Consider the following 26,496-nt stretch of genomic DNA (forward strand, 5'->3'; position numbering starts at 1 on the left):
GAACGAGGCGCACAATTCCCTCCTATCCATTCATCCTGGAAGTACGAAGATGTACCATGACCTTAAGCAGTCGTATTGGTGGACTCGAATGAAGCGAGAAATTGCTCAATTCGTGAATGAATGTGATGTCTGTAGAAGGGTGAAAGCAGAACACTAATGACCAGCTGGTCTCCTCCAACCTCTTGCTATTCCAGAATGGAAGTTTGACCATATTGAGATGGAATTCGTGACTGGATTTCCCAAGTCCAAGCGCGGAAATGATGCAATCTTTGTTGTCATCGACAAGCTTACTAAAGTGGCTCATTTCCTTCCAATCAAAGAATCTATCACAGCAGCTCAGTTGGCAGAGCTATACACCTCCAGGATTGTCTCTTTGCACGGCATTCCACAATTGATATCTTCAAATCGTGGAAGCATTTTCACCTCCAAGTTCTGGGACTCCTTCCAGAAGGCCATGGGCACCAACATTCGCTTCAGCACAGCTTTCCACCCTCAAACTAGTGGCCAAGTCGAGCGAGTAAATCAAATCCTTGAAGATATGCTCAGGGCTTGTGTCATTTCCTTCGGTATGAAATGGGAAGATTGTCTTCCATATGCCGAGTTCTCCTACAACAACAGCTTCCAAGCGAGTTCGGGCAAGGCCCCATTCGAAATTCTCTATGGAAGAAAGTGTCGTACTCCTCTCAATTGGTCAAAGACTGGTGAATGCCAACTTTGGCAACGACTTGATCACAGAGGCTGAAGAAATGTGCAAAGTCATCCGTGAAAATCTGAAAGCCGCACAATCGCGCTAGAAGAGTTACTATGATAGCATGCACCGTGATTTGGCTTTCGAGATTGGAGACCACGTCTACCTCCGTGTCTCTCCAATGAAAGGTACTCGTCGCTTCGGTATCAAAGGGATCTTTCCCCTAGATACGTGGGTCCTTTCAAGATCATTGGCAAAAGAGGCGACCTCGCCTATCAACTTGAACTTCCGTCCAACTTCGCAAACGTGCACGATGTGTTTCACGTGTCATTGCTTCGCAAGTGCTTCAAGACTCCTGAGCGCACCATCAACTTCGAAGGAATTGATCTCCAAGAAGATCTGTCTTATCATGAGAATCCCATTGCTATTCTTGAAGAAACCGAGCGCAAGACTCGCAACAAGTCTACCAAATTCCTGAAAGTGAAGTGGTCACACCATTCCGACCAAGAAGCCACCTGCGAACGAGAGGACCACCTTCGTTCCAAATATCCGGAGTTCTTTCAGTCCTAGATCTCGGGACGAGATCCTTTCGTAGTGGTGGAGTGTTGTAACACCCCGGATGTAACTTTCCATATTTGTAACTCCGACTCTTGCCATTTACGGTTTTAAGTTATGATATTCCCTTTGTGGTTTGGTTTTTGTCTTTGTTTTGCATTTTTTTCATGTCATGCGTTTCATATCATGTCATCATGTGCATCGCATTTGCGTACATGTTCGTCTCATGCATCCGAGCATTTTCCCCGTTGTCCGTTTTGCAATCCGACACTCCCACATGCACCGGCGCACCCCTCTTGTCTCTTTTCATGAGCAGGTGTTAAACGTTCTCGGAATGGACCGAGATTTGCCAAGTGTCCTTGGTACACCACCGGTAGACCGCTTGTCAAATTTTGTGCCATTTGGAGTCCGTTTGATGCTCCAACGGTTAACTAGATAACCGCAAAAGCCTCTTGTGTGTTGCAGCCCAACACCCCTCCAAAACAGCCCAATAACCCATCCAAACCTCTTCCATGTCCTCCGTCGTCGGATCACGATCGTGTGGGCGAAAACTACACCTCATTTGGACACTCCAACCTCCTCCTAGTTATAAATATGTGATCCCCTCCGAAAATATCGCAGTCTAAACCCTAGCTCCACCCTCCTCCGCCACCGGAGACGTCCGGCCCGAGCCGGACGAATTGCCGCCGCCACCCTCACCAATCAGGCGCCGCCACGTGGCAGCGCGCCGCCCACCGCCGCAGGCCCGCCCGAGCCCACGGCGGGCCCACGAAGCCCGCGCCGCCCGGCCGCCTCCCTCGCGCGTCCTCGCCACTGCGAGCTCCGCCCGACGCTGCCGCCACCGCTCCGCCGCCCCGCGCCCGCGCCGGTCAACGCCAGTAGCCGCGCCGCTCCTCCATGCCAAGGCCCCCGCCAAGTTCGCCGGATCCGGCCACCGGAGCCGGCTCGAGCTCCTCCCTCGCCGGATCCGCCCTCCCGCAGCTCCGACGAGCATCCACGCCCCGGCCGCCCTGTTCCTCGACTGTTCCGGCAAGCTCCCCCGACGAACCTCGAATCCCGTGCAACCCTAGATCCAAAAAGGTTGACCCCCCAAATTCCTCTAAGTCTTTTCTGAAACATTTTATGCAGCTGTTCATCGCCTCGTATCTCGGTTAGCGTGACTTTGATTGATGCATATGATATATAAAAATGTTCATTGTGAGATGCTTTTCATTTCATTCCATTGTGGCATGCTTGTTTGAGTTCATCTTGATGCCCTAATCATTGATGCAAGAGTGCTATACCTGCTGTTACTTATCATATCATGGTGATTTGTCATTTTTGCCACATTTGATGGGTGCTTCATATGAGCATGAGCTCAACATGTGTTTTGAACTGCAACATGCCATCTTTACAGGGGTGCTTGTCTTGAATTTTTTTGATAAATGTGGTGACTAGCACAAGCATGCAAACTAGGCTTTGTGATATTGCTGTTTTCAGGGACTTAGGTTTTTGCTAAGTCTTTTGCCTGTTGGTATTTTGATGCCATGTAAACCTGATGCTATAGTGAGATCCATGCTTGTTTTGAGATACTTCAGTAAGGATGGTTTGAACATATGGTTATTCTCTATCCATCCATGCCCTTGTTTGCAATTATGGATGAGACTAGCGTGTCCTTTTGTTTCTCTACTTTTGCTATAAAATGTTCCTGGAAGAATGTTAACATGTTAATCAATTTTGCCATGGTTGTTGATAATGTTCCATGCATCCTATGAACTTGATCTTGCCATGGTTAGTTTCATGAACATGTATTCTTGCTGTTGGTATGCTTATCTTGTCATAAAGTAATTTGTGGTGAGTGGTTTGAGCTCGCAAAGTTGCTATCATAATTCTGTTTATGCCATGCTCTGTTTTTCTGCCAAGTCTGAAACTGTTAATAAAACTTGCTATGTTTACATGGGTGCCATCATATCTTCTGTGCCTTTTTGGCTCATGATCAGTAAGGGACTTTTGATCTATGCTTTTAGCATAATCATGCCATGCCTTTGTTTGCTACGATATGTTCATGTAGCATGTTGTTTGCTTGCTCTAAACATGGCTTGCTAATGTTATTTCTGGCATGTTAGTATTTTCATGTTTTGTCAAGCATCTTGTGTACATCACTGCCATATACTTTGTTGTTATGTTGGGGTGCAGTAGCTTAGTTCCTTGTTGCATTCTAAGTGGCATCATGCTGTTAATCGCAGAATTGTGTCATTCTTGTTTTGCTTGCCATTTGCAAACCGTGCATCTGTTTCCGGTGATCTTTATATCGATTTCAACCGAAATCATCTCCTCTTTCCAGCAGCACACTTGGGTTGCCAAGTTGATGCCTTGATCATTCTTTCCCTTCCGAAGCACGCATATGCATTGCATATCATGTCTTGCATATCATGCCATGTAGTGCATCATGTTGCTTGTGCATTGCACCGTGATTGATTGTTGGTCCTTTGCTTGTGTTCTTGCTTTGGGTAGAGCCGAGAGACGAGTATGTGACCGAGGAACCTGTTGAGTACGCTAACGAGGATCAAGCTTTCGACAACTATCAGAACTTTGCAGGCAAGATGACCATACCCTCGAAATCACTTCTATCTTTGCTTGCTAGTTGCTCGCTCTATTGTTATGTCGCGCTACCTACCACTTGCTATATCATGCCTCCCATATTGCCATGTCAAGCCTCTAACCCACCTTCCTAGCAAACCGTTGTTTGGCTATGTTACCGCTTTGCTCAGCCCCTCTTATAGCGTTGCTAGTTGCAGGTGAAGACGAAGTTTGTTCCATGTTGGAACATGGATATTATTGGGATATCAATATTATCTCTTATGTACGTTAATGCATCTATATACTTGGTAAAGGGTGGAAGGCTCGGCCTTCTGCCTGGTGTTTTGTTCCACTCGTGCCGCCCTAGTTTCCGTCATACTGTTGTTTTGTTCCTTGATTTTGCGTTCCTTACGCAGTTGGGTGTTATGGGAACCCCTTGACAGTTCGCTTTGAATAAAACTCCTCCAGCAAGGCCCAACCTTGCTTTTAACATTTGCCACCTAAGACTTTTTCCCTTGGTTTTTCGCGAGCCCGAGGGTCATCTTTATTTTAAACCCCCGGGCCAGTGCCCCTCTGGGTGTTGGTCCAAACTAGAGCACCATGCGGGACTGTCCCTTGTCAACTTGGGTTATGTTGGTACCTGTATGCTTAGCTTATCCGGTGTGCCCTGAGAACAAGATATGTGCAGCTCCTATCGGGATTTGTCAGCACAGTCGGGTGGTCTTGCTGGTCTTGTTTTAACATTGTAGAAATGTCTTGTAACCGGGATTCCGAGACTGGTCGGGTCTTCCCGCGAGAAGGAATATCCTTCGTTGGCCGTGAGAGCTTGTGATGGGCTAAGTTGGGACACCCCTGCAGGGTATATACTTTCGAGAGCCGTGCCCGCGGTTATGTGGCAGATGGGAATTTGTTAATATCCGATTGTAGAAAACTTGACACTTAACTTAATTAAAATGAATCAACTGCGTGTGTAGCCTTGATGGTCTCTTTTTGGCGGAGTCCGGGAAGAAAACACGGTCTTGTGTTATGCTTGAACGTAAGTAGCTTCAGGATCACTTCTTGATCACTATTAGCTTCTCGACCGTGCGTTGCTTCTCTTCTCGCTCTCTTTTGCGTATGTTACCCACCATATATGCTAGTGCTTGCTGCAGGTCCACCTCACTACCCTTTCCTACCCTTAAGCTTAAATAGTCTTGATCTCGTGAGTGTGAGATTGTTGAGTCCTCGTGACTCACAGATGCTTCCAAATAGTTTCAAGTGCCAAGGATACCAGTGCAGGTGACGATTCCGAACTCAAGTGGGAGTTCGACGAGGATTCGGGCCGTTACTATGTTTCCTTTCCGGATGATCAGTAGTGGAGCCCAGTTGGGATGATCGGGGATCTAGCATTTGGGGTTGTCTTTCTTTATTTTGGTTCCGTAGTAGGAACTTTGATTGTACTTTGGATGATGTATGGATTATTTATATATTGTGTCAAGTGGCGATTGTAAGCCGACTCTTTATCCCTTTCTTATTCAGTACATGGGATGTGTAAAGATTACCCCTCTTGTGACACACCTACCATGCGGCTATGCCTCTAACTTGTACCTGAAACGTGGGAGATATAGCCGCATTGTGGGTGTTACACATCTAAAGCACCTCCATGCTCTCTGTCATTGGATCACAATCGTGTGGGCGAAAACCGCGCCTCATTTGGACTCTCCTAGCTCCATCGACGTATAAATAAGCCCCCCCTCCGAAATTCATGGGCAAAAACCCTAGCCTAGCTCCTCCGCGCAGCCGGACATGTCGGCCCACGACGGACACGGCCGCGCCACCGCCTCCGCGCCAACCACCGCCCGCCACGTGTACCGCGCCGCCGCCCACTGCCGCTGGCCCGCAAGCCCGAGTCGGGCCTAGGGAGCCCGAAGCCGCCGCCTGTGTGCTGAAACGCCGCCCAGTATGCCCCGCCGCACGCAGCGCCACCCAGTCCCATTGGCCGCCTGCGCCACGGACTTCCTCGCCCTGCTCCGCCGCCTTGTTATCGCGTCGCGCCCGGATCCGGCGACATCCCGGCCAGGGAAGGACCCCGCCGGCCGGATCCGCCGCCCCCCGACATCGCCGGCCACTTCCTCTCTCGCCGGAGTGCGAGCCGCCCCTGCCTCGGTTCATGTGCCAGATGAACCCTAGATCCGAAGGTTGAAATTCTCTCTAAGTCCCCGAATATTTCATCTCATGTGACCATCTTTGCCATGTCATATATCCATGCTCGTAGCTCCGATTTGTGCGTAGGATATATCGAAATGTCCATCTCGTGATGCTCTACGTGCTAGTGTCATTTGCATGCATGTTACTGTCCATATTTGTGCCCTAATTTAAGCTGCAAAAGTGTTAAATGAAGTTGTCTGCCGGAATCCATCATAACCTGTTGTTTTGTCTTTTTCATAGCATTTTGTGTGTTCATCCTTTGAGCATCATGTCTACATGTTTTAGGAGCATATTCATGCCATAATTACAGTGGTGCAAGCCTTGTATTTTTATGTGCCCTGTGCTAACTAGCACAAGCATGCAAGGTAGTCCACTTGATGTTGCCATAATTACAGTGGTGCAAGTCTTTTTCTGTTACATTTGGTTGCCATGTTGATTTATTACCACAAGTAGATCCATGCATATTTTGATGAAGTTTAGTAAGGGTGTTTTGAAGATATGGTTATGCCCTTTCCATTCATGTCATTGTTTGTAATTATTGGGAACTATAGCTTGTCATTACCATGCTTTCCTTTTGCTAAATATTGTTGTTGTCAGTCTGTTAACAGGAAGTGCATTTTTGCCATGTGTTTTGCTAGTGATCCATGCACCCTCTGACTATGTTCTTCCATGTTTAGCTTCATAAGTGTGTCCTCTTATTGTTGATTACTTTGAGATGCCATGAAATGCTTTGTGGTGAGTTGCACGAGCTTGCAAAGTTACTATCTTGAATCTGATTCTGCCACGCAAGATTTTCCTCCAAGTCTGGAACCTGTTCATATCACCTGCCATGTTTGTGTTGATGCTACCATATTTTCTATGCATCTTTGCGTCAAGTTCAGTAAGGGATTTTTATTCTTTGCCTTTAGTACTAGCATGCCATGCCCTTGTTTGCCACGATATGATCCTGTAGCATGTAGTTTACTAGCTCTAAACATTGCTACTTGATGCTGTTTCTGCCATGATCAGTGCAAAACTACTAAGTCTGTAAACTGTTTGTCATTTCCATCTTTGCGATGATGTTTTAGACTTATTATAGTGAGTACTAGCAGGAGCTCAATGTTCATGATTTGTAGAGCTTCACCTGTACTTCACTGTCATGTGTTTTGTTTCCATGTTGGAGTGTTGTAGCATATTTCCATGATGCATCTTAAGTGCTATGTTGTTGTTAAGCGCGGGTTTGCCTTGTTCTTGTTTTGCTCGTCATTTGCAAACCATGCATCCGTTTCCGGTGATCTATATATCGTTTCTGACTGAAATCTCCTAACATATCTAGTGGCATGCTTGGTTTGCCAAGTTGATGCCATTATCATCTTTTCCCTTCCGGCGTAGCCATATGCATTGCACATCATACCTTGCATTCCATGCCATGTCTTGCATCATGTTGCTTGTGCATTGCACCGTGATTGATTGTTGTTTCGTTGCTCGTGTTCTTGCTTTGGGTAGAGCCGGGAGACGAGTTCATGAATGAGGATCCTATTGAGTATGTTTATGAGGAGCAAGCTTTCGACAACCCTGAGAATTTTGCAGGCAAGATGATCACACTATAGGAATAAGCTAGTTTACCGTCAGTGAGGTTCTTTGCCGTCATCATAACATTGGGGCAGACGGCAAAGAGTTGTTTTGCCGTTAGTGGATGACGGCAAAGAATAACTGACGGTAAAACAGACGAATAACAGACGGCAAAGAATTACAGACGGCGAACGTACGCAAAAGGTGACGGCAAAAATGAGGCAGACGGCAAAGACGTGTTCTTTGCCGTCATCTCTGACCCTACTGACGGCAAATACGGCACCTGAACGGACGCCAGTTACAATGTACTTTGCCGTCAACTCATCCGTTAACTGACGACTAAGATTGTGAGTTCGCCGTCAGCTCCGCTAACTTGCAGACGGCAAAAAAAACACGGCCACGCAACACATGCCCCCGAAGAAAGAAAAAGGGTTTGTCGTCAGCGAGACCAGTGGCAGACGGCAAACAGCCCAATCCACTGATAGCCTGGTCGGACGCGCCGACAAAAAAACAGATCGCAGCCCCACCGCTCCCCTCGCCCCGCACCACCAGAATAGAGAGCAGCGCTAGGGTTCGAGCGCCGCCGCCGTTCTCCAGCACCACCGCTGCCCCCTCCTACACCGCGCCCCCAACCCCTCCTCCAATGGCCGCACCGTCGCCGGAATCTCCTCCCGTGCCCTAGCGCCACCGCGCTGGCACCACCGCTGCCGGGCACCACCTCCGCCACCGCCGCCGCCGCAGGGCACCACCTCCGCCGCTATTGGACTGCAAAGGAGAGGCAACTACACGGCCACCGGGCACTATCTCCCCCTCTTCCCCATCTGCCCCCACGGTGAGCATTCCTTCTCCTACCCCTCTGCCCTAGATGGATGGATGCATCGCTGCATGGATGGATGTATTGATCGATGGATGGATGAATGGATGTTGTAATTGGGGAAAATAGTATGTGCTCATTTTTGCTACACGCATTTGTTAGAAATTCTGTTCTGTTGATGATTTTGCACTCCTTAGCATGATGAGATGGGGAAAAAGAATATGTAATCTAGTTCTGTTGATGATTGTTAGCATGGAAATAGTATTTTTGTTAAAACTAAAGGAAATCTTGTTTGAGCAATTAGAGTATGTCAAAAGTTCAAGTGAAAATTGTATCTGTAACATTGTTGCCTACCATATAAAATAATTAATGGCCACAAGGATTTCATGCTTACTGCCGTAGTACATTTACAATAATGACATGGCTTAAATATAGGTAAATCTGATCCATATTGTAACTAAAATGTAGATACTATATATCTTTGTTTTTATGAGTGTTTCCTTTGTTCAAATGCTTGTCCATAAGATCTGCAGGTAAACCAATTATATGAAGAAGATTGATGCATCCTTTCTTTATACTTGTTCATCTTTGTTTCTGTTCAAATTTTCCGCGAGTGCTTATGTTGGTTGTGCTGGTGCTTTGATGTGCAGGGATCAATCTTTTCACCTCCAGAAGAACTGTTGGTCCTGTTACCGTCACCATCGCCGTCCACTACCTCCTCCACGGATCATATAGGGGTGAGCTCGACTGTTATCCCCACTCCCCTTATTTACTCTGTTCCGGTCGTCGTGCCAATGCCACTAGATTTTATTTTCATGTTAAGTCGCGTAACCTAGGCATCTCCCGTTCAAAAGGGTGGCATTTATAAATATGCATGTATTTGCATATTTATAACTGTCATCCTTTCTAATTGTCCATGTTATCCATGGACAGCCCGAGTACGTGTAGATTGGGTTTGTTTCCCGTGCTCTACTTCGGTCCGAGGCAAAATTTCGTCAGCGCCTCCCCATTGTTCTCCGGGTACACATTCTCTCGGCTTGTTGCCGAGACGTGTATCTAGAGAACAGCGGGGAGGTGCTGCCGAAATTTTGCCTCAGACCAGAGTAGAGCACGGGAAACGAACCCAATCTACACGTACTCGGGTGGGATTTGGACCCATCTTTACCTATTAGAGATAGGATTCAACCCATGAATGTCTGTTTCTCTTTTCTATGGTAAAAAATAAAACTAAGGCGTAAATAGTATGACAAAAGTAATTACTTGTGTATCTAGTACTTAACTTGATGAATATAAATTTGGTGTACCTACTGTTAGTGCAAGTATGGGTGATCATGCGTGGATGTACACTGGCCACCCTAGTCAGGCAGACATGACCGTTGAATGGGTGATGAAGACCAATGAAATTGTGGAGGCAGCATTTGCTAGTGGCAAGAGAAAAAGTTGGTGCCCCTGCTTGAAGTGCAAGAACGATATAGAACAGTCGAAGAAGACGATGGGTAAACACCTTCAGAAGCATGGGTTTAAGATTGGGTATACCCGGTGGACCTTTCATGGCGAGCCTGAACGTAGCAGAGAGGAGGTGGTTCGTCGGCGCACCAATGACAATGGTACCGGGATCGCTGACATGGTAGCTGACTTCAATGATGCACGTGAAGAGGGATCAGAGGAAGAACCGGAGGAGTCCGTGAGGGCTTACCTAGAAATGTTGAATTCGTCACAACAACCTCCTCACGAGTACACGGCACAGTGTCAGCTGGATACCATCGCACGAGCAATGTCTCTGAAGTCCTAGTTCAACATGAGCAGAGATTGCTTTAATTCGATGATGACCGCTTGGGGTATCTCTCTCCCTGAAGGTCACAAAATGGCTAAAAGTTGGTACGAAGCAAAGAAAATCTTCCGTGCACTAAACATGCCCTATGAGCAGATACATGCTTGTCCAAACGGATGTGTCTTATTTACAAAAGAGTATGCCGACGACAAGTACTGTGCCAAGTGCAAAGCCTCTAGGTATGTTGAGAGAGACATCGATGATGGTGTGAAGAAGCAGAGCAATGTCCCTGCAAATGTTCTTCGATATCTTCCAATCTTGCCAAGAGTTCAATGGCTTTTCTTGAACGAAGATACGGCCAAAATGATGACATGGCACAAATATGGGAAAAGACCTGACAAGGATGACCATGGGAGGCCGATGATGGTACATGCGTCTTGTGGCCAAGCATGAAAGAGTTTTGATCGAATACATCATCAGAAAGTAGAAGAGGCAAAGCATGTACGAATCACCATCGGACTTGACGGGTTCAATCCGTTTGGTATGGTGTCAAAGACATATAGTTGTTGGCCCGTGTTTGTTGTTCCACTCAACCTCCCCCCAGGCGTCCTGATGCAACGCAAGCACATATTCCTATCGTTGATAGTTCCAGGGCCCAAGTATCCAGGGAACAATATAAATGTGTACATGCCGCCACTGATAGATGACTTGAAAGAAGCTTGGGTGAATGGGATACGGACATACGATGCTATTAGCAAAAAAACTTCACAATGCATGTTTGGTACCAGTACTCATTGCATGACCTACCGGCCTATTCACTTTTCATGGGGTGGTCTGTGCATGGGAGGTTCGCATGCCCAAGATGCAAGGCGAGCCTTAAGTGTCGTTGGCTACAGCATGGTCGCAAGTATTCTTGCTTCGATTTCCATAGACAACATTTGCGCCCTGACCATCCATTCAGACTAAACAAGATGAACTTCATGAAAGGTGAAGTTGTCGAACACTCGCCACCACCTGAGATGACGGGTGAACAGATTCGTGATGAATTAAATGCTCTCCAGCCCGATCCCAACCGTCCAGGGTATTTCCTGGGATATAATGAACTACACGCCTGGACTCACAAGCCATGCTTCTGGGATCTCCCCTACTTCCACCAGCTCGAGGTTCCCCATAACATTGATGTAATGCACACTGAAAAGAATATCGCCGAGGCCATTTTTGGCACATTGTTCAACATTCCCAAGATCACGAAGGATAATACTAAGGCCAGACTTGATCTGATGAAGCTATGTGATAGACCCAAACAAAACTTGCGGGAACCCGTGGGCCGGAAAAATTGGACAATGCCACGGGCTAGGTTTGTTCTTACAAGGGAACAAAAGAAGGAGATACTCATGTGGTTCAAAACTTTGTTGTTCCCCGATGGGTATGCAGTGAATCTAATGAGGGCAGTGAATCTTGATAAATTGAAGCTTTGTGGGTTGAAGAGTCATGATTGGCACATATGGCTTGAGCGGTTAATGCCCGTGATGATTCGAGGCTATATCCCTGAGGATGATTGGGAAGTATTGGCAGAGCTTAGCTATTTCTTCCGTGTTCTTTGTGCTAAAGAAGTATCTCCTACCGTGATAGATGACATGGAAAAACAGGCCCCCGAGTTGCTCTGCAAGCTAGAGAAGATCTTTCCATCGGGCTTCTTTAATCCGATGGAACATATGATTTTACACCTCCCTTCCGAGGTAAGAATGGGTGGCCCTGTGCAGAACCGTTGGTGCTATGGACTTGAGAGAATGCAAAAGACTCTTCGAGCTAAATGTAGAAATAAACGTAGAATTGAAGCATCCATAGCCGATGCATTCTTGGCGGAGGAGATGTCAAACTTCAGCACATCATGTTATGCGGCCAATATTCCAAGCTTGCATAGTGCAAAGTCTCGTTACAATACTAGCGACCCCGGGCATGAATCCAAGTTCAGCCTTTTCAAAGGCCAACTCGGACATGTGGGTGCTTCTGGTTCAAAGATATTGGATCCAAAAGAGTGGAGATCGCTTACATTGTATATCCTCACCAACCTAAAAGAAGTGTGGCCGTACATTGAGTAAGTGATGGGTACATTATGTAACATCTACTCATATGTTTGTATCTAACTCCGCTCATTTCTCATTGCAAAGTGAATTCGTTGCCCAATTCTCTGATGGAGGGGTCGAACCTGATTCACTTGAAGAGTATGAGCTTCTTGTTGGCGAAGGAGACGGCAATTACGGTTTGATTTCTTGGTTCAGAGCAAAGGTATACTTCTTATTATGTAGACTTGAAGTTGGTATTGCGTGCGACTAATACAATAATCTTTTCCGCTTAAACTTGTAGGGACAAAGAATTGAAACAAGTTGCTAATGGGTTTGACTATAAGGTCAGTACGTTCGATAATTACGACATCAATGGGTATCGCCTCCGCACACATGGGAACAAGGAACGTCGGGCCGTTCTAAAAACAAGAAACACCGGAGTGTCGGCTATTTGCAATGGAGTTGAGTATTAGAAGAGTTGATGAAATATATGAACTACATTACTTTGGGGCAAATCCTCCAAAAGTCGTCGTCGTCAAATGCCATTGGTTCGATCCGGAGAAGGTTAGGCAAAGAGATGATATTGGGCAAGTCGAAATTCGACAAGACAACAAATTAGAATGAGAAGATGTCTATATTGTGGCTCAACAGGCGACACAGGTTTTTTATCTCAAGTATTCATGCCAAAAAGTACCTTAAGGGTTGGGATGTCGTGTACGATGTGCCGCCACATCGTAAACATCCTCCCCCGAATGAAGAGGATTATGAACCTCACATCAACCCCGACACTTATGATGGAGAATTCTTCCAAGAAGAACATGGGCCTAGAGGCCGTCCCAACATCCATCCACGCATGGAAGTACACATTGACAATGACAAAGAAGAAGCAGAAGAGGAATAAGAGGTTACGAACGTGGAAGACCTATCAATGCTTGAACGGTTACGTCTAGGCATTGCCGATGATAGTGACGATGATGGTGAACACGAGGACGACATCCTTGATGACACGCGTGATACCGATGATGAGGCCCGAACTGACCCCGAAGAAGATATGGATTGTGATCCGGGTGATCCCGACTATTTTTAGTTATAGTGTTGAACTGTAATGTTGATTTTGTACTAGTTGGGTTACCATGACCCAAATGATCATGAACATGCTGTAACGTTGAATTTGTATTATTTTTGAACGTATGCTTATTTATGAGAACTATAATGTACTATTTGTACTATAATTGCCTTAGTAATTCTCATTGTGACAATTCTTTGAACTTATGCTTCTTTATTTCAACTATAATGTATTTGTAATATAATTGCCTTAGTAATTCTCATTGCGCCAATTCTTTGGACTTATGCTTATTTATTTGAACTATAATGTTACATTTGTACTAACTGCTTACTTTTTGTCATGGCAGGTGAGTGAAGCATGGTGAGCTTGCATGGGAAAAGGGGTAACCCGGCAAATAAGGCCCCATTTCCCCTAGCGAGAAATTTGATTGGCAGTTTTCTCGCCGATCCTCCTTAGGCTTCCTCTCAGGCTCATCGAGTAAAAGGAAGAGGCCGGGGAAGAGGTGGAGGAAAGGCTAGGAGAAACCCGATTCGGCCTCCCTCGCCACCACCTGTCGTGACACCACCTGAGGATGAGGGGGTGGAGGACGAGCCGGTGTCTCACTCCCCCATGTCTGAGGAGAGGGTGGATGAGTGGTTGTCGCTGGAGGAGGACGAGGATCGGTCAGGGGCCCTGACCGCCGACGACGAGAATGATGGTTTTATCCAAGTTGAGGAGGGTCGAACCGTGTACATGCGTGGTTCGTCAAGGCTCCCGGAACGAGGGCTTCCTATCGAGCAGAGGCCATGTATTACTCCATATGGAGAAAGGTAAACTAACTTCGGCTTCCCATTTTCTACCTTCAATGTTTGCGACAATTGCTAATAACTTTGGCTTCTCATTATATAGCGATTGGGCGACAGTTGGAGATTCCCAGGGTAAGAAGCACCGGCTTGTGAATGGCGTCCTTGGATCCTCTTGAGGGAGCATTACCCTGGCACAGTTACTTTGCCTGGGGAGGTCAATGTTCCAGAGCCAGCACGGACTTGGTACCACTACATAGCCTACGAGGATCTTGGTGTAGCAAACAACATCGAGTTTCACAACAAAGCGGAGCGGGTCTTTGCCGAACTTTGGGTAATCATTAAGTTTCCTTCACACACTACATATCTATAATTCATAGCTAGTCAATTGCCTAATCTCGATTGGTGTCGCGTGTATTTGCAGGATTTCAATAGATGCGAGGAAGGGAACTTGGAGGAGGCACGAGCAGTCGTGAACCACCATTGCAAGAAGCTTGTGTGCAATCTGATGCATGAGGCGCGCCCTTTAGCCGTCCGCAGGTATAAGGCAACTCAAGGCTATATGAGTGTTGATAAGAAACCATGTAGGAACCTCCATCTTAAGAAGGATGAGTACATGCAAGTAAAGCATGTTCATGCTTGTTATTTCCTCAATAGGCTGGCACTCAATTTCTTTTTGACGTATATGAGATGCAATTGATCAATTAGGTTACTCCGAGATGGTGTGTCGACAAGGGGTAGTGCTGGGAGTGGATCATGGACTACTGGTGTTCTGAAGAGTATATGGAGAAAAACCTAGATTATAAAAATCGGCGAGCCGCAATGGAGGATCCACCACACCATCAAGGCAACTTGAACCTTAAGGGGTTCGGCGAGCGTTGGGTATGTCTTTCTTCCCATCGATTTGTTCTTCATAAGCTTTTTCTTGTCATACATGTTGCCAATCCTTGTGATGAAGTCTTAATCATGTTGCTTTGGTTGCAGGCGTCTCACAATAAGGCTCCGGAGCCCAACCTTTTTGTGGCGTACGCTTTGGCCCATAAGGGATCATTCCGATCTGCCACGCCTTACGATGAGAATGACACATTGCCTGCCTACACCAGCAAGACTGCCTATGATCGAATGGACAAATTTAAAAGGAAGGCAAAAGAGATGAGAGGGCCTGAGTATGATGTGACATTGGAGCCCCTTGACCACGAGGTGGTTATGATCTCTGGAGGTGGTAGGAAACATGGCAAGGAAGCGACTGGAGGTGGCATGTTTCCTAGGTCCTCCCGTCGCACTCTCCCTGAGTACAAAGCTCGGTCAGGTATCTCAACATCTTCTATATGTCAACGCTCGACTCCAGCAATGGTTGCGATGGAGGTATTCTATCCAAGTCCTTCTATGTATGCTTATTCTAATTCTTAGTGTTGGATTTGAAGATGTGATTGCAATGCCATATTCTGTAGTCTTGACTAGAGGAGCAGAGGCGACTGCTAGATGAGAAGTTGGAGGAGAGGTTGGCGGAGGAGAGGCGACTGGTGGATGAGAAGAGGGCGGAGGAGAGGCGACTAGCGGATGAGAGGATGCAACAGTACTTTGCAATGTTTGCGGTTAGTTCCTTAATAGCCTTGCACATACATCTAGTCTTTTACTACCAGTACTTAACTTTCACTCCTCAAACATAATTTGTAGGCTTATTGTACCCAGAATGGTATGCCCGCTATGCAGTTGCCTGACATTGCTTCGCCCCTATGGTTAGTTATCTGAAATACTTGCATGCACCATTATTGCATTTCTTAGTCTGAGTTTTGTGCTAACCATGTAATGCTTTGCAGCATCAATCAGGCCAAGGGTCAAATAATGATGGATCTTCACATGCACCAGGCCCAAACGCCAATGACCATGGTGGTTCTCCGAACCTTTGAGATCGAGTATGGTTAGTGCCTACATATCTCCATGACTTTCATGATTTAGAGACCACTTGAAGATATTCATGATTTAGAGACAAGTAGCTATTTATTTTCATGATTTAGACACCATTTGAAGATCTCCATGATTTAGAATCTTGCAAGTAGAGACCATTCGATTTGAAGATCAAATTTTTAAGTGGAAACAAGTAGATACCATTTATTTTCATGATTTAGAGACCACTTGAAGCTATTTTTATTCATGATTTAGAGTGTTAAGTTGAATCAGTCTTATAATTAGAGACACATAGCTATTTATTTTTATGATCTAGAGACCATTTGATGATCTCCATGATTTAGAAACTTGTAAGCAGAGACCGCTTGAACCATTTGAAGATCAAACTTATAATAGAGACAAGTAGAGACCATTTGAAACCATGATAGATTTGAACCATTTCAACCATGATCTTAATTAGCTATATGCATTCTTGAAGCTATTTACTTTCATGATTTAGAGACCAGCTGAAGCTATTTTTTTCATGATTTAGAGAGCACTCGAAGATATTCATGATTCACAGTGTTAAAATGAATCAATCTTATAAGTAGAAACAAGTAGCTATTTGTTTTCATGATTTAGAGACCATTCCTGAAGATCTTCATGATCCAGAATGTTAAATTGACATGTTCAAAATTGGACAAGGTCTGAAAGTACTTCCTTTTGTCTATTCGTCATCTTGATGATTTAAAGCCCTTTTTTATTATGCCAAAATTTGACATGTTGATGATTTCATCTTGTAGGTTGCCACACAGATGCTCTTTGGACTATGATATGGACATGAAGACATTTGTTGTAGTGCCAAATATTACGTATTGATGCCTGCTTTGTTCATTTGCTATGGAACACATTGTACTCTTGTATTTGCTATGGACTAGCTCGCTATGGGCATTTGGTATACTCTGTGTGGTATTTGATATGAATGTGTTATGGAACAGTGCTATGAACTGTGTCATATTTGCTATGAAACAGTGCTATGAATTATGTGTCATCTGTGCCAAATTATAATATATATTGTGTATACAAACTATACCAATTTATATCTGTGCCAAATTATGATATATATTGTGTGCTAAATTAATATATATATATATAATGCCAAAAAAAGTGCACAGCTTTTGCTGTCATTCAAATGGGATTCTAGACGGCAAAAGTACCCATGTGGCACAAGCCTGTGCAATCGGACTACAGCCCAGTCCAGGGGTTTGCCGTCTGCCTTTTGTCGCTAGATGGCAAACCTGGAGACTTTGTTGTCTGTCTCTTGGGCCGCCTGATGGCAAACCTAGCGACTTTGTCGTCTGCCTCTTGGGCCGCCTGACGGCAAACCTGGCGACTTTGCCGTCTGCCTCCTGGCCCGCCTAACGGCAAAACGCTAGACTTTGCCGTCCGCGTGGACGAAAACCTGACGGCAAACATTCTAACTTTGCCGTCCCCCGAGCTTAAAGCCTGACGGCAAACCTGTAACGGCGTCCATCTCTGTTAGGCAACTTTTTTGCCGTCTACACTGTATGGCTGACGGCAAAGTTTTTGCCGTCTTTGCCGTCTGCCCGACAAAAAGCTGACGACAAAGTCTTGCTTTGCTGATTTATGCTTTAGCGTCTAACTTTATCGTCAACCGGCTGACGGCAAAGTCTTTGCCGTCTGTATTTCGCTCTTTACCGTCTGTAATCGCCAGACGGCAAAACTGTTGATTCATGTAGTTTCATTACCCCTGATATCACTTCTATGTTTGCTTGCTAGTTGTTTGTTCTATCGCTATGTCACACTATCTATCACTTGTTTATCAAGCCTCCCATATTGCCATGTCAAGCCTCTAACCCACCTTCCTAGCAAACCGTTGTTTGGCTATGTTACCGCTTTTGCTCACCCCCTTTTATAGTGTTGCTAGTTGCAGGTGCAGTGCAGGTTGTTCCATGTTGGAACATGGATATGTTGGGATATCACAATATCTCTTATTTAATAAAACTATAAAGAGGCTAGCCAACCCACCTCCACAAGGCTCCTCCGATTGGGGCCTCGTTGGCCGTTCTATCTGCCTCTCCAACTCAGTTGCACCGTTGGATCTTCACTTGCAGTTAAATCATTTTTCACCTCATAGTCATTTTACTGCCTAATGACAAGTGGGCTCGTCACCTCGCAGTCATTTTACTGCCCAATGACAAGTGGGCTCGTCTCACGCTAGCAGTGGCTGGGTCAGCAGCGGGTCATTTTCGGTCGGGTGAGCCTTTCCTCGCGCACCCCACGTCGCGCGTCCCGTGGCTTGCCTGGGGGCTGGGGCTGGAGCGAGGAACCCATTGGGCACGACCGCACCAACCCTAGCTCCCGATCCACAGCCACGCACTCCTCCCTCCCCCTCTCACAGCCGCCACACCCCATTCCTCTCTTCCTCCTCCCTCCTCCTTCCCGAATCCCTGCCACCACCACACCGAGTCGGCCGATGGTGAGATAAAGGAGCAGGGTAGGCGACCCGTCGCGATGGGATGAGGCTACAGGGAAGAGGGTCATGTCGCGTGGTGGCCCAGATGCGGCCGCCCCATGGCCGGCCTCGACGAGCACGGCCTTGATCCGGCCTCAGCCGGAGGACCTCGAGCCGAGGAGTGCGGCCTCGATCGGGACTCGGCATCTGGGGGGACGACGGAGGAGGAGGGGAAAGCAGGGGAGCAGCAGCCAGCATCTGGGGCGGCGGCGGCTGGACTCTTCTCCTGTCTCGCCTCGGCCGCCTCCTCTCCTCCCCGCGTCGTCGGCCCCCTCCTTCGTCCTCATAGCCGACCATCTCCGTCACTTGGGCCCCATGGCAACGGCAGGGTCTTCCGGTCGGGATTTAGACGAGGAAAAGGTGAAATCGAGCGTCTCGATGGTGCCATGACTGATACACGGCGACGGCTAGTCTGTGAGCGCCACACATGGTGCAGCAGGCTCGGCGGGCAGTGGGCGCGGCAGGCAGCGGGCGCGGCGGTCAAGGCCAGGGGCGCGGATTGGGGGAGATGCGCACACGAGGAGAGATTGGGGGAGATGCGCACACGAGGAGCGATGGCGACCGCTTCTGTTGCCAGCACCGAGGTGAGCTTCACCCAATCTCTTTCTTACTCTCTCCGTGCGGCCTCCTCCCCTTGGCCCCTGATTCATCGATGAGGCATGCCATGGTTGTGTGTTCGCAAACCCTTCCCTTTTATCTTCTCAGGAAACGAGGCATGAGGAGACGATGCTCTTCTGCAGCCTCATAGTTTTTCTTTGATTTTAGCTATATGTAGCCACTTTTCTTGATTAAGTTCAGAAAATGGCAATGGGTGGTTGAATAGTTCAAGTTGGTTCATATGCTTTGTGTAAAATTGTTTTCATAGATCATGTTATGCACTTAGGATGCATCCAATCATTTTTTTTACTTCGCAAGATGATGTTGCGAGTGTACATTTAGACTGGATAGAGATAGCAATATACCAAGAGTTCTAAGAATTGGATTCGTAAAAGCAGGGATGTTATTGATTCATCTGAGCTGCTCTATCTAATTGTATTTTATTAAGACCCTGCCATTTTAAATATAGCTTTTACATTCCTATTCGACAAATAATTGCTAACAGAAAGACGGAAACACACTTTTTAAAAAATGTTTTGTGCTAGGTAAATGATGCTGCACAACAAAATACAATTGCCTTTGTGTCTTACATAACTCATTTGTGTGTATTCAGGCCATACTGCCAGTACATTCCAAGTGGAATGGAGTACCCAGTTTTGTCCAGAAAGTTGAGGCCTTCCGGTGGTTCTTTTGCAATGAGGGTTTCAATGCTAACCGTATTGCATTTCCATTTTCAGGGTTTCAATGAGGGTTTCAATGCTAACCCTCCAGTGCATATATTTGCATGATGATGTAATGTTAGACCAACTTTCTGGTTTAAGTCCATTGTTTGGCGCCAACGTGCATTTGGTGTTGATTGCTGGCTGGCCGACTGCGGTGTGCTACCGGCGATGAGATCCAGGAGGTGGCGGCGGACAGGGAGTCGAGGTAGGGATGAACTTCCGATTAAGATGCAGAGCTGCTGTTTTTATCATGTTGTTCTTATCCCGCTCACTGTGATATTTGTGGAAAATATTTGCACTGTGGTTTGGTTAAGATATAGAGCTACTATTTTTATTCTGCATTGCCTCGTGGGTCTTATTATATGGATTAAGCACAAGGCATCTGTGGTTCAAAAGTTTTTAGTAACTTGTGTTTATCTTTACTGTCTGGTGTTGAATTGACCGATTAGTCGGTTGAATTGATTGTAAATGATTGCCCAATGTGGTTATCTGAAGATTGTAGTTTACCATATATGCTTACTACAAAATGCTTATTTTGCTTCACATGTAAGGCTGTAACAGGATGCATTTCTCTCACCTTATTTCTGCAGGACCTTTTTGCTTGCATTCTCGTGTCTTTTGGCAAGGAGAAAATTATCATTTGGAGGGGAAAAGACAGATGAAAACATGCAATATAGTATATGCAATTGACATACCCTTCAGTTCTTGAATCAGAGTTCAGTGGTGAAGAACACTACAATTTTTTGGTTGATGGATTGGTCTGAATATATTGTAAGGGATTTTGCATGAAGTGGTTATTCAAAGAATGGAACCAATTTTATGGTGAGTCTCTCCTGTAGGATTCTACTAATGTTTATTTGGCTTGAAGAATGTTACATTACGTTTTTCTCTTCCCCTTGTGTATGACTTTTTCCTTACATTCCCGTATGTTTTGACAAAGAGCAAATATTATTTGCAGTGAAAAATACTATGATTAAAGCATACACGGTACTAGCCTGAAATATTATTTGTTGCCTTAGTTATAATGATCTATATGAGGAATTTCATCCTGATATGTATGCGTACATTTCTTTTGTTATAGATTTTACTGAATGGATATGGTACAACCTCCATGATATTTGAGTGGTCCAGAATCAAGATTCCCTGAGAATTTTACCCTTCGATGAACAATGCAAGGTTTCTTTTGCCCTAAATTTGAATCCCAATAGGATTTCAGCAGGAATTTAAAATTCTTAGTTGATGATTCATTTCAGTGTTCAGTACAATGAGGCTAGATTATTTTCATAAAATGCCTGCTAAAATCATCCTTCGGTCATTTTTTACTACTCTTGTTTGGTTGTTTAATGCTGAGTAATCAAATATATTCCATGAAGTGCTTCTTGGTATTTTACAACCGTTTACTCTGAATTCTGGTCTTCATGCCTTCAGACAATTTTCAGGTTGCTTTTCCATGATTTCAAATAACTTATACTACCTCGGGGCGTATCTAGATCTAGCACAGAAGAGATGTGTTTCTTGAAGACCTGAAAAATGATAATACTAACAGGATTGTTTTTAATAATGCCAGTACTGCTCCATAAAATAAACATAGAACTACAAAGCTCATGTTCACTCCTGCAAAAAAAATTCATAACAGTTAATTCTGCTGTAGTTGTAGATGTACATCCTTTATTCTCGCAACAGTTAATTCTAAGGCCATTCATATTGTTGCAGATTTTGCCTATTCTTTGAGATGGATGATGATGAGCGGTGCAACCAAAAATTCAGAGCTGGGCTTTACACACTTCAGTGGATAAGTGAAGTTCCAGTTTTTCTTCTGTACCCTATTACTGCTCTCTTGTACAGAGAGCAGTGAGTTTATATTGGCTAAATGTTAGATTGGAATGCAGGAGTAGCATGACAACACCAAGGTAGAGAGACCTGAAGAGAAGCAAGGGGATGGACCAAGGAAACTAGAACTGTGTTGTCGTGATGTGGGTCGTGTCGTCTTCGTCCTTCTCCATGGAGGCATATATACATAGTTTAGGTATAGGAAAGGAGACCGTCTCCATGGAACTCTGACTGATGTGTAATGTCCTCATAGCTAGGACTGGACCGTTTACAGAGGGAGTACTTGAAAATAGATTCTTTATATATTTTTTGGTTCCATCAGCCGCATAACCTAAATTAGCAATTAGGTATCTAAACAGTGTAGTGTAACCATTGTGCTTGCTACAGTTTTACTTTAGTGTTGAAATGTTTTTGTTGGCTTGTTCTGTACTACGAAATATTTTTGTTTTCCCAGCCATTGTTTTCTAAATCCTATCAGCATATTACCTGATATGGCCTTTGACGTTTCTGTTTTATAACGAGCTTTGCAACAGTCAACTTGAGTATGGTATGGTTTATTCTTTTCTGTTGCGGCTATTCGAGAGAAATTTAGAGCTCCACAACCTTCTGAAGACTTAGCAGAGATGAAACAATCAATCAATTGAGATGCATCACATGATCTTTTTCTCTTGACATTTATGGGTATTGAACCCATAGATCAGCTTATCAATGGAACTCTTATCGGGTTGAGAAGGTGTCACAAAAACTAAAGAGCAGTTTTAACATGGTCCCTAATTAACTCTTACCTTCTTACCTATTATGTGAAGGGGGTAAGGGGGACCTTGTTAAAATTAGCGAAAACTCAAAAACGGGGCGATTAGCTAAGGAAAGAAGCTGAGAAGCATGAGGAAGGACTTTTAGGATGGTACCGCGGTCAAATGCATCCTAGGATAGGTACTTTAAGAATTATGGTGTGTTCTTCTCCTTTTTTGTTTACCTTAGCCACATAGGTTAGCCTCTATTTATTATTATCCTTCTGTTTAGAGTAGATGCTTCCATCAGAACTGATATCCACAGGGGCAGTTTGAGATCCTGTCAGGACCCCGATTCTAAGTCACACCGATCTAGCCTGTAATACCTCATATCACTTTGCAGCCTCACGCACGGTATTCCTACGGGTGTCGCCTTACCATGGCCCGGGACCGTTTGCGCCTTTTGGCTCACGTATATGATAGTGTCGCTAGCATCCATATGACAGAGAACCCGGGCCGACATGACTAGTCATGAACCCAAAGTGGCACTAACTTACGGGAACAGGCATACATGAATCAACATCGAGCATGCCGGTCAGCAGCGTGTGAATCCGGGCTGTAGCACTGGCTAACAGGACTCCGGGAACCCGGGCTGTAGCAGGCTAGGCAGGACTCCGGATGTCACCGCGTGACATTTCCCCGAAGGGACAGACACAGGAACGAAGTGAATCACATGCCGGCCAGTCAAGTGTTTCGGAGCATTAGTGCTGGGCTAGCAGGACTCGGGTGAACCGGGCTGTAGCGGACTACTATGGCTCATGGAAGCACAAGACTACATTTCTCCATAAGAGAGGCTACCAAGGATAAACAACTAGGTTGTCGGATCCCACACATACCAATCATTTCAATCATACACACAATATGCTCAATATGTGTAATACAACATGGCATCACAACAAGACTCTACGACTTGGAGTATTTATTCATTAGGCTCCGAGGAGCGAGATATTACAAGCATGGGTCTCATGACCCAACATACAGAGCATACAAGCAACAAGCACATGTGGAAGCTTAACATGTCTGGGTACAGACATCTACAAATGAAAAAGGCTGAGAAGCCTGACTATCTACAAGACCCTCCCAAGGATACAAGATTGTAGCTGAGGTAACAAGCTAAACGTCGAAGTCCACGCGAAACTACTAGCGAGACTGAAGTCTCTCTGCAAAACATAAATTAAGCAAACGTGAGTACAATTGTACCCAGCAAGACTTACATCAGAACTAATTACATATGTATCGTTATCAACAAAGAGGTGGTGCAGTTTGACTGCAACAAGCCAGCTTTGACTTAGTGGCTAATCTGAACTACGACTGCAAGTAACTCTTTTGAGGTGGCGCACACGAGTTCACATATTCATCATATCAATACTCCACTATGGATCCGCTACCGTCTCCCTACGAGAACGCCATCCATAGCACTCACACTTATCCTGCGCATTTTAGAGTATCCACTTTCACTTGTCTATGAACTATGCAAGGGGTCCAAGTTTCCATATCCGAGGAATCCGGCTATTCGAATAGATAATGATAACCCTGTAGGGGTGTACTTCTTCACACACACTCTCGCCACTTACCACCATGTACACGTCGTGTATCTTGGCAACCTTCAAGCGGAAGCCTGGCAAGGGAGTCGGCCACGACCTGACTAACCAACAAGTCTCTAGTCCAGGTTTATCGCCTATTCGGGTTCCATCCTCAAGGAGATCCGGCCGGGGTGTCGCTCACGGCCCCAAACGATGTGTACAGGGTTTCCAAGCCCACCATCCGGGTGCCACTTGGTACACCGGGCCACGATGCCTAGTCTGTCCCAAGCCCACCTGTACCGGGTGCCACTTGGTAGACTACTAACACTACCTACAAACACCAGAAACTAGTTGCAACTCCTGGACAGAGATCAGGTTGATTAATAAGTCGAGAGGGGCACTTAAGCATTCCAATGTGTGGTAGTAGCTGTTCATGGATCACAAACACAGAACTCAGTTCCTAAGGACGACTGCAATGAGACAACCCACCATGTACTCCTACATGGCCTCTCACCGCTACCTTTACCAAATCATGTTCACACACTTAGCTCTCAACAGTAGGACATGTTCACCACATTCCAATTCATCCCCGATGAATCAGACCTGACTCAACTCTAAGCAGTAGCAGGCATGACAAACAAACATGAATGAGTAGGCACATCAGGGCTCAAACAACTCCTACTCATGCTAGTGGGTTTCATCTATTTACCGTGGCAATGATAGGTCATGCAGAGGAAAGGGGTTCAGCTACCGCAGCATGTAACAGTTGAAACGTTGTTGTCCTAATACAGTAAAAGAGAGCAGGAGCGAGAGAGTGGGATTGTATCAGAATGAACAAGGGGGTTTTGCTTGCCTGGCAGTTCTGAAGATAATATAGTTCTTCATCGGTGTCATCGATCACATCGTCGGAACCACGTCTATCGGGGGGAAACAATCACCGACAACACAGAAAGAATATAATCAATGCAATGCACAATATGATACATGATCATGACATGTCAATATGCTGTGATTTGAACTAATGCAACTAAAACCAGAATGGTTTGAGCTAATTTGACCCAAGGGTTCAAATTCAAACTCAAGTTATGAATTTATAATGTGCCTTATCATGTTTTGATCTATACAGCAAGGTTAAGTTGCTTTGTCATGCATGAAACCAACATAAATGGATAGATTGGATTTTTCTGATAATTTTTCATATATAAATTATTTGATTGGGAGTTACGGTTGAATTACTATGAATTTCTGAAGTTTTAGACATTTTCTGGAATTTTCTAATTATTTAAAATCCAGAAAATGATTTACTGCGTCAGCATGACATAGCTGTGACATCAGTAGGTCAACTGAGCTGTTCTGGGTCAAACCTGACCAGTGGGGCCCACTGGTCAGTGTAATAGTGCTGGCTTGGGTCACTAACAGGTGGGGCCGGTCAAGGTCCACGTCGGCTCGGTCAAAGCTGACGCATCGGTCCACTGGTTTTGCTAATTAGCCTAATTGTTTTGGTTAACCAGTAAACTAAAAAAGTGGGACCCACTGTCAATGACTAGTGTTAACTAATACGGTTAATTAGTCCCTAATCTAATGACGGCCACGTCGGCAGCCGCCGGGGTTAGTCGCCGGCGACACACAGACGCGGCGCAGCTTGCCGGAGTGGCGCTAGAGGCTGCGGCTTGCCGCGCTGAGGGCACTAGGGGGGAGCCCTTGCTCACCCCCATCCAGGGGTGCACGCAGCGGCGCAGGGATTGATTAAGTCCTTGACATCGTGGTTCATCCGATGAGATCATCGTGGAACATGTGGGAGCCAACATGGGTATCCAGATCCCGCTGTTGGTTATTGACCGGAGAACGTCTCGGTCATGTCTGCATGGTTCCCGAACCCGTAGGGTCTACACACTTAAGGTTCGATGACGCTAGGGTTATAAAGGAAGTTTGTATGTGGTTACCGAATGTTGTTCAGAGTCCCGGATGAGATCCCGGACATCACGAGGAGTTCCGGAATGGTCCGGAGGTAAAGATTTATATATGGGAAGTCCTGTTTTGGTCACCGGAAGAGTTTCGGGGTTTATCGGTAACGTACCGGGACCACCGGGAGGGTCCCGGGGGTCCACCAAGTGGGGCCACCAGCCCCAGAGGCTTGCATGGGCCAAGAGTGGTGAGGGACCAGCCCCTAAGTGGGCTGGTGCACCTCCCACAAGGCCCAAGGCGCAGCATAGGAGGAGAAGGGGAAAACCCTAGGCTCAGATGGGCCTAAGGCCCACCCTAGGGGGCGCCTCCCCCTCTCCCCTCTTGGCCGCCCCTTGTTTCCCATCTAGGGCTGCCGCCCCCCCTAGGGGTGGGAACCCTAGAGGGGGCGCACCCTCATCCCTCTCCCTATATATATGAGGCCTAGGGGCTGCCCAACACACGCGATCTGATCTCTGCCTGTTGGTGCAACCCTCCCTCTCTTTCTCCTCATATCTCGCGGTGCTTGGCGAAGCCCTACAGGATTGCCACGCTCCTCCATCACCACCACGCCGTTGTGCTGCTGCTGGATGGAGTCTTCCTCAACCTCTCCCTCTCTCCTTGCTGGAT

General features: G+C 45.9%; 1 protein-coding gene and 1 pseudogene across 12 annotated transcripts; both read left to right on the forward strand.

Annotated features, from left to right (window-relative positions):
* Positions 1–9,675: 9,675 nt before the first annotated feature.
* On the forward strand, positions 9,676–13,611 carry LOC147979414 (uncharacterized; annotated as a pseudogene).
* Positions 13,612–18,235: 4,624 nt separating this feature from the next.
* Positions 18,236–22,036, forward strand: LOC125543885 (uncharacterized). 12 transcript variants are annotated; one of them, XM_087546875.1, is made up of 6 exons: positions 18,236–19,046; positions 19,673–19,986; positions 20,372–20,603; positions 20,740–20,768; positions 20,863–20,957; positions 21,495–22,036. In XM_087546875.1, exons 1-2 carry the CDS (start codon positions 18,522–18,524, stop codon positions 19,805–19,807), a joined length of 660 nt encoding a protein of 219 aa, XP_087403001.1. In that variant the 5' UTR covers positions 18,236–18,521; the 3' UTR covers positions 19,808–19,986; positions 20,372–20,603; positions 20,740–20,768; positions 20,863–20,957; positions 21,495–22,036. The 12 variants fall into 12 exon arrangements, with proteins under 12 accessions (XP_087403001.1, XP_087403003.1, XP_087403005.1 ...); XM_087546877.1 differs by having other exon boundaries at positions 20,863–20,952; XM_087546879.1 differs by lacking the exon at positions 20,740–20,768 and having other exon boundaries at positions 21,495–21,577; positions 21,659–22,036.
* Positions 22,037–26,496: the final 4,460 nt, after the last annotated feature.

This window comes from Triticum urartu, chromosome 3A (genome assembly GCF_056163025.1).
Source record: "Triticum urartu cultivar PI428250 chromosome 3A, HENAU_Tu73, whole genome shotgun sequence".
In the NCBI taxonomy this organism is placed as follows: domain Eukaryota; kingdom Viridiplantae; phylum Streptophyta; class Magnoliopsida; order Poales; family Poaceae; genus Triticum; species Triticum urartu.